Raw genomic sequence first — 15,922 nt, 5'->3', positions numbered from 1 at the left:
GATATTAAGAAGTGGCAAGAATATACAGAAGAACTGTGCAAAAAAGATCTTCACAACCCAGATAAGCATGATGGTGTGATCGCTCACCTAGAGCTAGACATTCTGGAATGTGAAGTCAAGTGGGCCTTAGGAAGCATCACTATGAACAAAGCTAGTGGAGGTGATGGAATTCCAGTTGAGCTATTTCAAATCCGAAAAGATGATGCTGTGAAAGTGCTGCACTCAATATGCCAGTGAATTTGGAAAACTCAGCAGTGGCGACAGGACTGGAAAATTCAGTTTTTCATTCCAATCCCAAAGAAAGGCAATGCCAAAGAATGCTCAAACTACCACACAATTGCACTTATTTCACACACTAGCAAATTAATGCTCAAAATTCTCCAAGCCAGGCTTCAACAGTATGTGAACTGTGAACTTCCAGATGTTCAAGCTGGATTTAGAAAAGACAAGAGGAACCAGAGATCAAATTGCCAACATCCATTGTATCATCGATAAAGCAAGCGAGTTCCAGAAAAACATACTTCTGCTTTATTGACTATGCCAAAGCCTTTGACTGTGTGGATCACAATAAACTGTGGAAAATTCTGAAAGAGATGGGAATACCAGACCACCTTACCTGCCTCCTGAGAAATCTATATGCAGGTCAAGAAGCAACAGTTAGAACTGGACATGGAACAACAGACTGGTTCCAAATCAGGAAGCGAGTAAATCAAGGCTGTATATTGTCACCCTGCTTATTTAACTGGTATGCAGAGTACATCATGAGAAACGCTGGGCTGGATGAAGCACAAGCTGGAATCAAGATTGCTGGGAGAAATATCAATAACCTCAGATATGCAGATGAAACCACCCTTCTGGCAGAAAGTGAAGAAGAACTAAAAAGCCTCTTGATGAAAGTGAAAGAGGAGAGTGAAAGAGTTGGCTTAAAGCTCAACATCCAGAAAACTCAGATCATGGCATCTGGTCCCATCACTTCATGGCAAATAGACGGGGAAGCAATGGAAACAGTGACAGAGTTTAATTTTGGGGGCTCCAAAATCACTGCAGATGGTGACTGCAGCCATGAAATGAAAAGACGCTTGCTCCTTGGAAAAAAAGCTATGATCAACCTAGACAGCATGTTAAAAAGCAGAGACACTACTTTGCCAACAAAGGTCTGTCTAGTCAAAGCTATGGTTTTTCCGGTAGTCATGTTATGGATGTGAGAGTTGGACTATAAAGAAAGCTGAGTGCCAAAGAATTGATGCTTTTGAACTGTGGTGTTGGAGAAGATTCTTGAGAGTCCCTTGGACTGCAAGGAGGTCGAACCAGTCTATCCTAAAGGAAATCAGTCCTGATATTCATTGGAAGGACTGATGCTGAAGCTGAAACTCCAATACTTTGGCCACTTGATGCAAAGAACTGACTCATGAGAAAAGACCCTGATGCTAGGAAAGATTGAGGGCGGAAGGAGAAGGGTATGACAGAGGATGAGATGCTTGGATGGCATCACTGACTCAATGGGCATGAGTTTGAATAAGCTCTGGGAGGTTGGTGATAGACAGGGAAGCCTGGTGTGCTGCAGTCCATGGGGTCACAAAGAATCAAACACGACTAAGCAACTGAACAGAACTGATCATCTTTATTTCCATCACAGCATTCATCAATTAGTAATTATATATTAGTATATATATTTATTTCTTTAATATTTGTTCTTTATACTATAGGCTCTATGTAAGCATGAAACATTTCTGTTTTATTCACCAGGATTTATCCATTTTATTACCCAGTGCCTTAGGCAATAAATATTTGTGAGTGAATGAATGAATGAGCCAGTAAGCAGTCTTTGAAAGCAGATAGGTTTGCTGCAGAAGTAAATCGCCAGATCTGTGTCAAAAAGTGGAAAATTATTTTCTCCACTGTTTGAAAGAAAGAAGCACCCTTCAAAGGTTTCCTTATTCAGTGCCTCATAGTCCAAAAGAAGACAGCTGGAAAGTCAAGGCTCCATCAAAGTTGCCTGAATGCTCCCATACCCAACTCTGATGGAAATCCATTCATTCAAAAATATCATTGATGTCCTGTTAATATCAATTCCACTAATGAATATTCTATGATCTAATCTAAAATAAATTAATTTTGACTATATAATGCATGAAAGAATTTCAACAATTTGTTATAAATTAGGATATCATGCTCTAAAATATATAAATAAATATATAATTAGATGATTTGTATTTATATAATTAGTATATCATGTTCTAAAATATACAAATATATAAATGGCAGCATTATATGTAATACAGCTTACTTTAGAAAAGTCATCAATGGCCAGCATTTTGTTATCTATTTCATACATCTCACCCCTCCTGAAGTACATGTCAGCATCCATGGGTCTGCACTTGATTGCCTGAGTATAATTTAGAATTGCCAAAGTAATTTCATTTTTTTCTCTGAAAATTTCTGCTCTTGAAAAATATGCATCTAAAGAAAATTAATAGGGTAAAATTTAGTGCTACAGTCCTAAATTTTAAGAGATTAATCCTTCACCCTCCAAAAAAATGTAGTCTTACAAAAATGTATCTCTATTTTACTCTCTTTGTCATTTAATATTTGTTCTTTTGTTCAACAATGCAAAATTCATTCTCACAGACTAGATAAATACTTATGTTAAAAGTTTCCATTTCAATAACAAAAATTACCTTTTTGCTTTTTATATATCTAAAACATTTCATAATCTTTTAATGTTCACAGTAAAAAGTTATGGACTTTTAGCAGAGATCAGCATAGATTTAAAAAAAAACATTTATTAAGCTCATGTTATATTTTAGGGGTATGTTGTGAGTGTTGGAGATACAAAGATGAATATGACATTTTCTCATTTCTCAAAAGTTCCATGCCTAGTCATTCAAGTTGATTAGAGAATAGTACATAAACACAAAGCTATATATTTCATCCAACTGAGAAGTCTTAAGAATGGTAAAGAATCTGCCTGCCAATACTGGAGATTCAGGAGACACCAGTTCATTCCCTGTTTCGGGAAGATCCCCTAGAGGAAGAAATGACAACCCACTCCAGTATTCTTGCCTGGAGAATCCTATGGACAGAGGAGCTTGATGGGCTGTAGTCTATGGGGTCACAAAGAATTGGACACAACTGAGCAATTGAGCGCTCACACATGCAAAATCACTACAGCTCTAATTCAGACTAAATTTGTGAATTACTTCTACAAAAATTGTAAGCTTATCTTACAAAATAAGCAGTAAGAAACCAATTTATTATAATGTATACCAAGGACATTAACATTTCAAACTATGATAAATATTTTTTAAAACAACAGGATCACAAAAGAGTCCTATATTTACAATGAAGTGAAGTGAAGTCGCTCAGTCATGTCCGACTCTTTGCCACCCCATGGACTGTAGCCTACCAGGCTCCTCCATCCATGGGATTTTCCAGGCAATAGTACTGGAGTGGGTTGCCATTTCCTTCTCCAGGGGATCTTCCCGACCCAGGGATCAAACCCGGTCTCTGGTATTGTAGGCAGACGCTTTACCATCTGAGCTACCAGGGAATCAAGAATAAATTTAACTTAGGAAAGTTACAACCATTTGTGGAGACTTATATGTCTTGAATTATGTATCTTTTTACCACTAAATGACCAAAGCTTAGTTTAAAATATGACTGCACAGAAAACCCACCTGCATTATTTTTATTGTATTTATTTATAAAATTCAAGTCATCCAAAGCTTCATTAATTTTGTCTTGGAAAAGATAAATGAAATGTCGGTGCCAATAGGCATTGAGGAACAACGGCTCCAAGAATATAGCCTAGAAAATAGATGTATAAATTCTATTTAAATTGACCTAAGGGAAGACAGACTAGCAAATAAACTTTCACACATTGCTGACTTCAACAGCTTTATATCTGTATAGTATAATATGATGCCTCTGAATCTGACAAAATCCAGTGTTTTTAAGGCTAATTATTTGAAAATGCCAGAATTTTTTAATCCTATATACATAATACAAATATTCATTATTCAAAATTCTAGTAAAAGTTAATATATAATTATAAGCAAGGGTAAATTGTTAGCATTATTATTTTGATCACATAAAACTTACTTCCTGTAGATCATTCATGGCACTCTGTAACTTTCCCAGTTTCCTATAAAGAGCTCCACGCCTACAATATAAAAATGCAGGATATTTCTTCTTACTATTTATTTCTTCAGTCAAGATCTCCACTTCAGACTCATAATGTTTAATGACTGCTGGAGGAAGACCACAGGTCAAAGAATCACTCAATTCTAGCTTTGGTGATTGTTTCACTCCTTCAGATGAGTCTTCGTCAACAGATATTTTAACTCTCGGGGTTGTCTTCTTTTGCTTAGGCTGAGAGACCATTTCAGGAGACCATGTTTGAGGATCACTATGTTCCAGAATTCTCTTAATTTGGGCACATTTGTCAGAATTTAAACCCAAAGGTGCACTGGGACACCGAAGTACACGTTCATATAGTGGAACTCTGAGCAAATATTTCTTCTGTCCAGGAAGGATTCCGTGGGACACTGATCTAGTATGCAAAAGGGTGATTCTTAAATTACAGAAATATAATTTTTATAACCAATAAATCAACTCAGTCACAATTACTATTTCTCTGTTATCAAAATAAAATTACATGGTACTTTTATGCAAATCAAGTCCTTCTGTTCATTCATTTAGATCGTGTGAAGAATCTATGTTGAGGTTATGAAAGCAGAAGACTGTTATTAAAGTTACAGCCTCTGTAAAGAACTGAATAAGGGGTCAGTGCTCCTTCCAGGCTTAATTTACATCCCCACCCCCAACCAGAAGAAATATAATCTCAGGAGAATTGAGGGGTTAAAACTTGATGTGCAAAAGAAAATGTATCCAAATGGTTGGCAAGGACATGAACTTGAGGAAGCAGGAAGAAGCAAAGATTTTACTCCACGGCAGACTAACAAAAAGACATCCCAGACTTCATCCCAAACTTCCTAGGCTATCAAATTAGATGACATCTAATATGCTTTCAAATGCTATGTTTCTAGGATCATCTCCGCAAACTCTCCATTTCCCACACAGTTTTCATTCAGTAGCATTCATTGTATGCTGGTGCTGTTATAGCCACGTGAGAGAACAAACATGCTCTATTGAAAGGAAAAAAAATTAAACCCCATAATTTCATAAATATTTACCAAGTGTGTACTATGAGAAAGGCCTGTGCTAAAAGAAGAATAAAAGTGAGAAAAGTCAGTATCCTTCTGCTTCCTTATTCGGTGACACTCCACTCCTCTCTACACTCCAGTGCAAGCCTCCATCATCTCTTCAGTCTAGAGTATGCTGCTAAGTCACGTCAGTCGTGTCCAACTCTGTGTGACCCCATAGACGGCAGCCCACCAGGCTCCCGTCCCTGGGATTCTCCAGGTAAGAATACTGGAGTGGGCTGCCATTTCCTTCTCCAGTGCATGAAAGTGAAAAGTGAAAGTGAAGTCGCTCAGTCGTGTCCGACTCTTCATGACCCCATGGACTATAGCCTACCAGGCTCCTCCGTCCATGGGCTTTTCCTGGCAAGAGTACTGGAGTGGGGTGCCATTGCCTTCTCCGGTCTAGAGTATAATAACATCTTAAATCCCTGCTTGTACGCTTGGTTTCATCCATTCTCCACACAGCAGCCAGCAAGTTTTTATTTTTTTTTAAACAAATGTAAATCAGATCATGTCAGTCCCTTCAAGAGCGTTCCCTAGTACCTCGAACACAAATCAAACTTTTCATCATAGCCTACAAGACAACACGATGAGACCCCAGCAAATATCTCTAATAACACTACTCTCTCGCCTCCCACTGTTCCAGGCTTAGGGCAAGCCTCAAAGCCATTGTATTTTCCAGTCCTTCTGAGTGGCTGACTCCTTCTCAATTCGTATTTCTGGTCAAAGGTCACCCTGGAAAGACCATCTGTGACAAACAGATCTCCTTTCCACCTCCACATTTATCTCTATTCTCTACCTTGTCCTTTGCCCTAGAGTACTAGTCTGTACAGACTATATGCATAGGAATACTTTCTTTCTTCTAATCAAGTATTTTCAATTAGGAGTCCTAAAAAGGGAGTTCAAGTGAGGCCAAAGTATTCCTCCGGGCCCCTCCTGAAAGGTTGCCTCAAACTAGCCATGATCTTTGACCAAAGTTCACTACTTCTTTCAAGGAAATCCTTTCCATAAAATTCCTTTCTTCCAGGTTCTAGTAATCATCCTCTCTTTTTGTCCTCTCATACTGAGGGATAGAAACTGGCTCTATTATTTCTAGCCCCAGGATAGCACTCTATCATTTGTGATTTTCCTATGCCCACATCTTTGTAAACTGCCATTTGGTATCCCTCTCTAGAATTATTCTAAATTGAGAGTGCTATCTGTTTACTCCTGGGACCCTGACTGATAAATTAATTGGCACCAGAGATGGGCCCAGGAAAAGCTATGGTTTATAGTCAAAGCTATGGTTTTTCCAGTAGTCATGTATGGGTGTGAGAGTTGGACCATAAAGAAGGCTGAGCACTGAAGAATTGATGTTTTTCAACTGTGGCATGGGAGAAGATTCTTGAGAGTCCCTTGGACTGCAAGGAGATTCAACCAGTCCATCCAGAAGGAAATCAGTCCTGAATACTCATTGGAAGGACAGATGCTAAAGCTGAAGTTCCATTACTTTGGCCACCTGATGTGAAGTGCTGACTCATTAGAAAAGACCCTGTGGCTGGGAAAGATTGAAGGCAGGAGGATAAGGGGACAACAGAGGACAAGATGGTTGGATGGCATCACCAACTCAAGGGACATGAGTTTGCGCAAGCTCCGGGAGATGGTGAAGGACAGGGAAGCCTGGTGTGCTGCAGTCCATGGGGTCACAAAGAGTCAGACATGACTGAGCAACTGAACAACAACCAGAGACAGACCCAGGAAATATACATACAAAAGGATCCTTCAATGATTGAATTATAAAACTAAGGCCCAAACCATAATATATTTCTTAAACTATAACAAATGTTGATTAAACGAGACCTTTTAAGAATTTTTGGAGGCTTGGATAACTCATCATACACAAGTGTAAGTTTACTGAGCCTCAGTCCTCTCCTCCGTCTCATCTTCTTTTTCTTGGGATAAACAATGTAAGTAATGCCAGCTTGTCGAGATGCTTCAATGAGAGTGAAAGACAGGTCTCTTGAACCATATCTGCTACGCATGTAGTCTAAGATAGAATCTATATTTTCTTTCTCAGAGACAGATTCCTTAGTTTCATTTTGCTCAGTCATCCAACGCTCCAACTCCTTTGCTTTTTGAAGCATCACCTCTTTTATATTGCTTTGCATGTCATCCTGAATCCCTGATAGAACTGTGGTCTCCTCCTTAATCAACTCAACTGCAGATTTTACTCTCTTATTCATAAGGAAACAAAAAATTGAAAAATATAAAATCAATTTAGTTGCTATACATTTTAAATTAATCCAATTATAATTACTGTTAATGGAATTTGGTCACTATTGAAAAATTTCAAATCATCTATTCTTTTTTTTGTGTGTGTGTGTGTGTAATAAAGTTTTATTAAAGTATAAAGGAGATAGAGAAAGCAAGTGAGCTTATAAGTTAACAGTGGGTTAGTTAAAGCAAAGTACAATAATTTGGTCACATGACATTTCATTAGCTATATAAAAATAACACCATAAAGTATACATGAATTGTGATTTTATATATTCTTAAAGAGAATGCTCTTTACATATCCAAATAAAGTATGTGCTCTACTTGTAGTTTAATGCAAAAAAATGGTGAGTGAAGTGGAAGTTGCTAAGTCATATCCAACTCTTTGCTACCCCATGGACTATATAGTCCATGGAATTCTCCAGGCCAGAATACTGGAGTGGGTAGCCGTTCCCTTCCCCAGGGGGGTCTTTCCAACCCAGGGATTGAACCCAGGTCTCCCACGTTGCAGGTGTATTCTTTACCTGCTGAGCCACCAGAGAAGCCCAAGAATACTGAAATGGATAGCCTATCCCTTCTCCAGCAGATCCTCCCAACCCAGGAATCAAACTGGGGTCTCCTGCATTGCAGGCAGAGCAAAAATTATTAAAATGCCTCACCTTATTAAATCAATTTGTAAGTCTATTTTCAAAAGCACCTTAATAACACTGAATTCCTATACTTAGTATTCAATTATTTTCAATTTAATATTTATATGCTTACATAACAGAATTTCAACCTAATATTCATTTTATCTAATCATTAGAGAATCAACTTAATTTTCAATAATAATATTAATATTATAATACATTAATGAATAATTTATAATAATTATGCATTAGTAGTTGAAACTCTAACAACATTCATTACAAATAAAAGAGAGATTAGCTCCAATCCTTTGATATAGCATTTCTTGCCTATTGAGCTACTGTCAATAAATAATTGCATTTAATTTTGCTAGTAAATAATTCATTACAGAAATATTTTTCTTAACAGTGAATATAGACCCAAATTCCAAACCCAAATAACAATTCCATACAAGCTAGTTGTATATTTTAAGATGTACTAAAATGTAATAGAGATATTGACCTTCTCTGTGACTTACTATATATACTTTCCCCATGTCAAGAAACTGTATTTAACTCAATATGGACTTAGAACAGAGAACAGAGAAATACCGACTATGGAATATATATACATGTACATATATATATCAAAAAATAAACACATATGTATGTACCAAGAAAAAGTAGAACATGCCTGAAAAAAGTAAAACATAAAATTATTCTTCAAATAATTTTTCTGGCCCTTTCCCTCTTCTCCTTCTGGGACCTCTATAATGTGAATGCTATTCTGCCTGATGTTGTACCAGAGGTCCTTTAAGGTATCCTCACTTTTTAAAATTCTTTTTTCGTTTTTCTGCCTAACAGTGATCTCTGTTGCTTTTCCCTCTTGCTTGTCCTTCATGCTTCTCCTTCATCCAGTTTGCTGTTTTAACTCTTTAAGTATATTTTTCAATTCAGTTATAACTTGTGTTCCGTATTTTCTTATATTTTCTGTCTCTTTGCTGTTCCCACTGTGTTCATCCAATCATGTCCCAGATTTGGTGAGCATCTTTTGACCGTGACGTTGAACTCTTTAGGAACACATTCCTGTCTCTGCACATGGCCTGATTCTCTGTGTTCTATACGAATGAGGCAAACCAGCACCTCTCCCAGGCTTGAAGGAGTCTTGAGTAGGAAATGATCCATGGGACCCAGAAGCACAATCTCCCCTGGCACCTGAGCCAGGTTCTCTGAGGGTGCTCCGGTGGGTGCTGTGATCACCTGCCAGGTACTGCAAGGCTGCAGCCGGATGCAGAGAGACAGCAAGGCCTGGTGCACTTGCTCGCCCAGCCCAGCTGGGGCCCAGCTGCTGGGGCACAGGCGGGGGGACTTCAGGCGCTTGCCCTGCACAACACAGCTGTGTGACAGGGTTTGCAGAGTTTGGTGCACTCACCCAACCCAGTTCCAATATAGCTGCTGTAGGAGGTGTGTGCTGGACCATGCCCGTTGGCACTAACAGGTTATAGGGAGAACACCAAAAATGGCACCCACCAGCTCCCTCATCAGTAAACTAGAATGAGATTTAAAAATGGTGCCCACCAGCACATCTGAAGTCCCAACAGGTTTCTGCCTCTCCAGCAGCTGCTATAAGATCAGTAAGTAGGTGTCCCTCACTTATGATCGATGCCTTAAAACAGTGAGCCTGGCACACCAGGGAACCAGGTCACGAGGAAGGGAGGGCTTCATGTACTCCCACCATTTCTTCCACCTTCAGTCTCTTTGCCTTTTGCAGAGCTTCCAACAGTGCTACGCTGGGACAGAACATCTGGAAGTTCACGACCTGGAGCCACTATGAGGAGGGCCCATGGAAGCATATTCCATTTTCAGCGGAAAACAAGTGGAGGTTACTAACTATGATGACTTTGCTCTTTGGGTCTGGATTTGCTGCACCTTTCTTTACAGTAAGACACCAACTGCTTAAGAAGTAATCCATGAGACAGACATGAAGAGGAGCATATTAAGAGGTGCAATCTCGGAAAAAAGGATTAAACACTCGAACTCAGCATCCTAGATATGTTTGTAAATAAACTGACAGCGTAAAACAAACTGTGAGCTCAACGCAAGTGGCAGATCAATATATAAGTGACTTGACTTATAATATACCAAGTAAAGTCAGGGTTTCCCTCGTGGCTCAGCTGGTAAAGAATCCACCTGCAATGTGGGAGACCTGGGTTCGATCCCTGGGTTGGGAAGATCTCCTGGGGAAGGGAAAGGCTACCCACTCCAGTATTTTGGCCTGGAGAACTCCAATGGGGTCGCAAAGAGTCGGACAGGACTGAGCGACTTTTCACTTTCAAGTAAAGTCAAAGTGTGATTATAAGACACTTCCAAGAGATGTGGAAAACCTTAAATTGGCACTAACCACAACAATCTTACAGAGGCTACCAAATTCTCAGTGAAATCCAAAATTTCAATCAACTCTGTAGGAATCAAGTGATCACGCTATTTTAGGAAAGCAAACAAAAAGCATAGGTGGTGATTATTACTAGAAATGTGAACATTTCCTTTCAATAACAAAAACTGAAAAGTTATCGTACCTTTAATTGAGTAGACTGTGTGCTGAAATGTTTTTGGACATTTTCAAATGATGCAGCTTTTCTCAGGAAAAAAAGCTGTAAAATAGTCAAATGACAAATATACATTGATTGACTCTACATGCTATTTGGTAAACTAAAATATCAGATGACAATTGGCTAGTGATAACTGAGTAAATTCATGAAATGCAGAAATATTAATTAAAATACAGGTTCTTACTGATTTTGAAATCACTATGTTCAAACATAGGGTCAGAACTTAAAATCCATCAATTTAGTAGTAGTTCAGTATTTCAGTTGCTCAGTCATGTCTGACTCTTTGCAGCCCCATGGACTACAGCATGCCAGGCTTCCCTGTCCATCACCAACTCCCAGAGTTTATCCAAATTCATGTCCATTGAATCCAACCATCTCATCCTCTGTCATCCCCTTCTCCTCCCACCTTCGATCTTTCCCAGCAACAGGGTCTTTTCAAATGAGTCAGTTCTTCACATCAAGTGGCCAAAATATTGGAGTTTCAGCTTCAGCATCAGTCCTTCCAATGAATATTCAGGACTGATTTCCTTTCAGAGGGACTGGCTGGATCTCCTTTCTGTCTAAGGGACTCTCAAGAGTCTTCTCCAACACCACAGTTCAAAACCATCAATTCTTTGGCACTCAGCTTTCTTTATAGTTCAACTCTCACATGCATACATGACTACTGGAAAAACCATAGCTCTGACTAGATGGATCTTTGTTGGCAAAGTAATCTCTCTGCTTTTTAATACGCTGTCTAGATTGGTCATAACTTTTCTTCCAAGGAGCAAGCATCTTTTAATTTCATGGCTGCATTCACACAAATACTACTTACCATGAGAACTATTACACTAAAAGAGTTGGGAAGTACTACCACATCAGATAGGGTGGAAAGTACAAAAAACGGACATGTTTCAGGTATGATGGTGGAAAAAGGCATAAAGTAGTAACTATAATTCACAGCAGCTGTAACAATGACTGTAAGGATAGCATGAATCAGGTGTAAAGAGAGCACAGGAGAGGCGGAGGTCAGTTCAGAATGAGAAGGAACCTGGATTGACCAGCTAGAAGAGGTACCATTAGGGCCAGGCTGTGAAAGGTAGTGACATTTTCACTGCGAGACTGAGAATGGGTTGAGCACATGCCAGGCCAACGGAATAGCCTAAACAAGCACAGAGAAGTGTCTAAGTGCTGGGATGTTAGTCCTCAAGGACTCTGGTGCAAGCAGAGAACAGAGTACATGGACGTTACATGGAAGCAGAGGCACAAGGGGTGGTAAGACAGAAAACATAGCCGAGGCCACATTACGAGGCTTAGATAAGCACTCTGACTTTGATAGGTGATGTTATTCAGTTTGTTGAGATTGAGTGGTGTAATTATACCTGTGTTTTAAGAATATTGCAAGGGGCAACAGGGAGGTTAGATTAGAAACAGCTATTAAAAACAGGAATACCTGACAGGTTAGGTACCAGTAATGCTACTACAATAGTCCATGCATTCCAAACTAGAAAGTGTTATTTATTGGTTCAATTAATTTTTATGTGATGGTCACTGTTCTAGGTGCCGTTGATAAAAAACAAGAACAATATGACAACCATATCATTCAGACTGATGAGAAATAAAATGCTCAAACATACATGAGGACAAATATTTAATAAGAAATAGTTATATATATTAAAATAGCAAAAGTGACCTACATTAAATAGAAACATTACCCCCAAAAAATATATCACCTGACTGTATGGGGAATACAGAAAGAGGCATACAACCATATTAAACCTAGTGTAATTGACTAGAATAGGGATCTGATTTATCCCAGGTTAATAAGACTCTCTACTCTGTGGCACTCAGCATCCTAAGATATCATCAAGGGGAGTAAAGGGCTGGAGGCCTAAAGGAAAGAAAAATAAAACCATTTCCTCTTAGTCCCTCATAAAGTTCAGGATATTTATTAAGCCAGTGATATAAATTTCATACCTGTCTTCTTCCCTCAATCGCTATCTCTTTTCTCTCCAACTGTGCTTATTATTTATTTTACTTAGATACACTTTAGTGACTATAAAATCATGGGCACAAGTCCAGTCACCACTTAGAGAATTCAGTGTTACTCTGTTTCATAGCCATAAACAATCCCCTCCCCTCATTTGGTAAAAAGATTCATAAACATGTTCCTTTGATCACTTAAGACCTGGGCAAGCAGTGACGAATGATGGAAAAACCAGACATTTTAGGAATTTCAGTAAAACTCACAGCAGATATCCTACTACTGATTAGTAAATAACATATTCTGAGTGTCATAAAGACAGCATATTGGAAAAAGAGGAAATATGTCCTTCACAAACATTCTGGCGAATGCACTGAGGCATTTCCCAGAATGAGAAAGCGTCAAGAAATTACTTCTGAAATCACTAGAAATAATATCTAAACTCTAGGAAGACAGGGACACCAACCCATAATTCAGACTAAAAATTATACTTACCCTGGAACTTTTCCTATACTGATTTAAAGTAATGATACTTTCCTTGCTTTCAGACACAAATTTCTCAATTAAAATTCTGCTTGTTTGTGCACTCTGTGATAAAAGATAACAGTTTTAAACTATATAGTAGAATACTTTTAATTCAGAGCCTATGATTACTGTTGCTACATACTAAAATGTTATTACCAAAACAGCAATACACAGGAAAGTATAATTCTAGAAAAAAAAAACCATAGATCAAAGTCCAGCTGCAGCCTTAGTATTTGGCTAAAACCCACAATATGGCTTTGGTGTTGGACCTTAGCCAAACTGATAAATCTACATTATTTCTGATATTCTTGGACTCAGGACAATCAATGATCCTGTGACCTCATAGAGTGTTGTTGAATCTCTTCAGCATATCAACCTCAGGATTATGAACAAAACATGCCATTTAGAGTTATTATCAATATGTGACTATTCACTGACAAATACAAGCAAACATTCTAAATATTAACTGGAATGAAAATTTCCTTAAATGCTTTAGAGTTTGAATTGTATCGGTCAGTTAGATGATATATCTATTTACTGCTGCAACGTAAACTGCTGCAACAGTTATGATTATTATTAAATGTGCTACTTCTCTATCTTGTAACCAGTGATTTGGCTATAAAGAAACAACTCGAAGATCTAAGTTCCATAGGATTCATGGTGAAGTAAATCATGCTGCTGCTTTGTTTGATGAAATTTTTATATCTCAACTAGCATTTTAAAAATTTTAAATATTTATTCAGTAGAAAATGAACTTTTAAAAGTATGATGTAATTATTACTGAGAATGAAACAGATACGGAGAAGGCAATGACTATTTTAGTTATCATCAGTATTGAATTTTTGGTCATCCTCTCTGCTGTATTGTTGGAAAACAGTTATAGCACAATGCCATGTAAGAGAATTACTGGACATTGCAGAAAGACACCTGGTCACTTTCATCATTATTCTTCAAAGATAAATTATCTGATGCACAAGTATTTTGGAATTATTTGGCCATATGCTTACACAAAATATTCAAATATGGTGGAATAGCAGCTATTACACTTTAAAAGAATGCTTTTAACAATAATAAAGACAAAAACCCTAACACTGTATTTTATATCAAAACAGCAGAACTAACAATCAATGGCTGCTTTGTATAAAGACAACGTGGTTCATATGTTGGAACCTATCAGTATATTGCTCATACTAGCATGCTTTGAGAGGGCAATTACAGTAGTGCTTACATATATATGATGTAAAAATTCTGCTCTATTACAGGAATATTGCTAAAATTAGTATGGTGCAATAAAAGCTGGGATGTAGGTGGAAATGGAAACAGTTTTGCTACCTTAAAAGTCAATTATGACTTCCACTTTTAGTTATGGCAGGCTAGGTAATTCTAGGAGATCAAACCAGTCAATTCTAAAGGAAATCAGCCCTGAATATTCATTGGAAGGACTGATGCTGAAGCTCCAATACTTTGGCTATCTGATTTGAAAAGCTGACTCATTGGAAAAGACCCTGATGCTGGGAAAGATTGAGGGCAGGAGGAGAAGGGTGCAACAGAGGATGGTTGGATGGCATCACTGACTCAATGGACATGAGTTTCAGCAAACTCTGGGAGATGGTGAAGGACAGGGAAGCCTGATACAGTACAGTCCATGGAGTCGCAAAGAGTTGAACACAATTTAGCGACTGAACAATGAACAGCAACAAGCAATTCTTCTGAGAACTAGAAAGCATGTATTATGACAAAGATAATCTTCAAAGCTGTATGACAAAACCCACTGAAAAAGTAAATAAATAAATAAATAAAGGAAAAAAAAATCTTCAAAGCATCAGAGCTAATAATATGATGAAGAGATACTGGGCAAAAAAATATAGGAAAATCAAAAAACCTGAAAAGGTAAACCCAGTATCAAAGGTGCTTTTGTTCGCAAAATGTTTGCCAAAACAGTTGCAAATCTGAGCTTCATATTTGCAACTTTAAGGGTCAAGGATGACAGACAGGCAAGCCCAGAGTCTCCCTGAAGTATGGAAACTGATTTTATATATATATAATACACAGGTATCCAAGGCTACAAGGATATTACAGGGTTATACCCTAAGATTAGGAATGAATGGATGTAAATCAACATTTGTGTAGACTTGCAGCATAGGCTCTGTATATGTTCAAAGAAACTCAAGCCTCAACCTCAATTTTAGGTTGAATGATACAGATCTCAGGTTCTGACAAAAAGTTTTTTCTAGAGGAAGAACAGCCATCCTAGGTCTCAAATATTTACTAAAAATAATGTTCTAAATACAATGATAAACATTTAAAGACAAGTACACAAAGATACAAAACACCAGAATGTAATAGAGAAAACAGATAACTTCTAAAAAGAATATAAAACCAAATTGAAACATGCAGAAAACAACTTAAACAGTATTATTAGACACAACTGAAGAATTTATGAACCTGAACTATAAGACAGATCAGAAGAAATTGTACAGGATCCAGTATCAAACACGTTATTAAAGGCCCAGAAAACAAAGGACAGAATAGACAGAGGCAAAATGTGAAGAAACAGTAACTAAAAAATTTCCATAGCTGATGAAAGATAGCAAACCACAGATTCAAAGATCCCAATCATTCCAAAATATAATAAATAAGAAGAAATCTACAACTAGACACACCATACTGAAATTGCATGGAAGAAAAAAGAACAGCTTAAAAGTAAAAGGGGAGAGGCAGAGAATTTATTCTCAAAGGGTTCTTTGATTTGTTATCAAAGAA

General features: G+C 37.8%; 2 protein-coding genes across 2 annotated transcripts in view; one reads left to right on the top strand and one right to left on the bottom strand.

The window, feature by feature from the left end:
* TTC6 (tetratricopeptide repeat domain 6) overlaps positions 1 to 15,922 on the bottom strand; it is a 175,400-nt gene that overhangs the window by 64,937 nt on the left and 94,541 nt on the right. Inside the window, exons 8-13 of the mRNA XM_043921932.1 lie at positions 13,130 to 13,222; positions 10,639 to 10,713; positions 7,044 to 7,417; positions 4,102 to 4,552; positions 3,678 to 3,807; positions 2,288 to 2,460 (exon numbers count right to left, since the gene is read on the bottom strand). Coding sequence (XP_043777867.1) covers positions 2,288 to 2,460; positions 3,678 to 3,807; positions 4,102 to 4,552; positions 7,044 to 7,417; positions 10,639 to 10,713; positions 13,130 to 13,222 — 1,296 coding nt within the window. The remainder of the gene's footprint in view (positions 1 to 2,287; positions 2,461 to 3,677; positions 3,808 to 4,101; positions 4,553 to 7,043; positions 7,418 to 10,638; positions 10,714 to 13,129; positions 13,223 to 15,922) is intronic.
* Positions 9,630 to 10,029, top strand: LOC122707005 (cytochrome c oxidase subunit 7C, mitochondrial-like). The gene is made up of 2 exons (XM_043922636.1): positions 9,630 to 9,700; positions 9,834 to 10,029. Exons 1-2 carry the CDS (start codon positions 9,630 to 9,632, stop codon positions 10,027 to 10,029), a joined length of 267 nt encoding a protein of 88 aa, XP_043778571.1.

The sequence above is a fragment of the Cervus elaphus genome, chromosome 13 (genome assembly GCF_910594005.1).
Source record: "Cervus elaphus chromosome 13, mCerEla1.1, whole genome shotgun sequence".
NCBI classification, from domain to species: domain Eukaryota; kingdom Metazoa; phylum Chordata; class Mammalia; order Artiodactyla; family Cervidae; genus Cervus; species Cervus elaphus.
The sequence above is the reverse complement of the archived record's forward strand: the minus strand, read 5'-3'. Positions and strand labels throughout refer to the sequence as shown.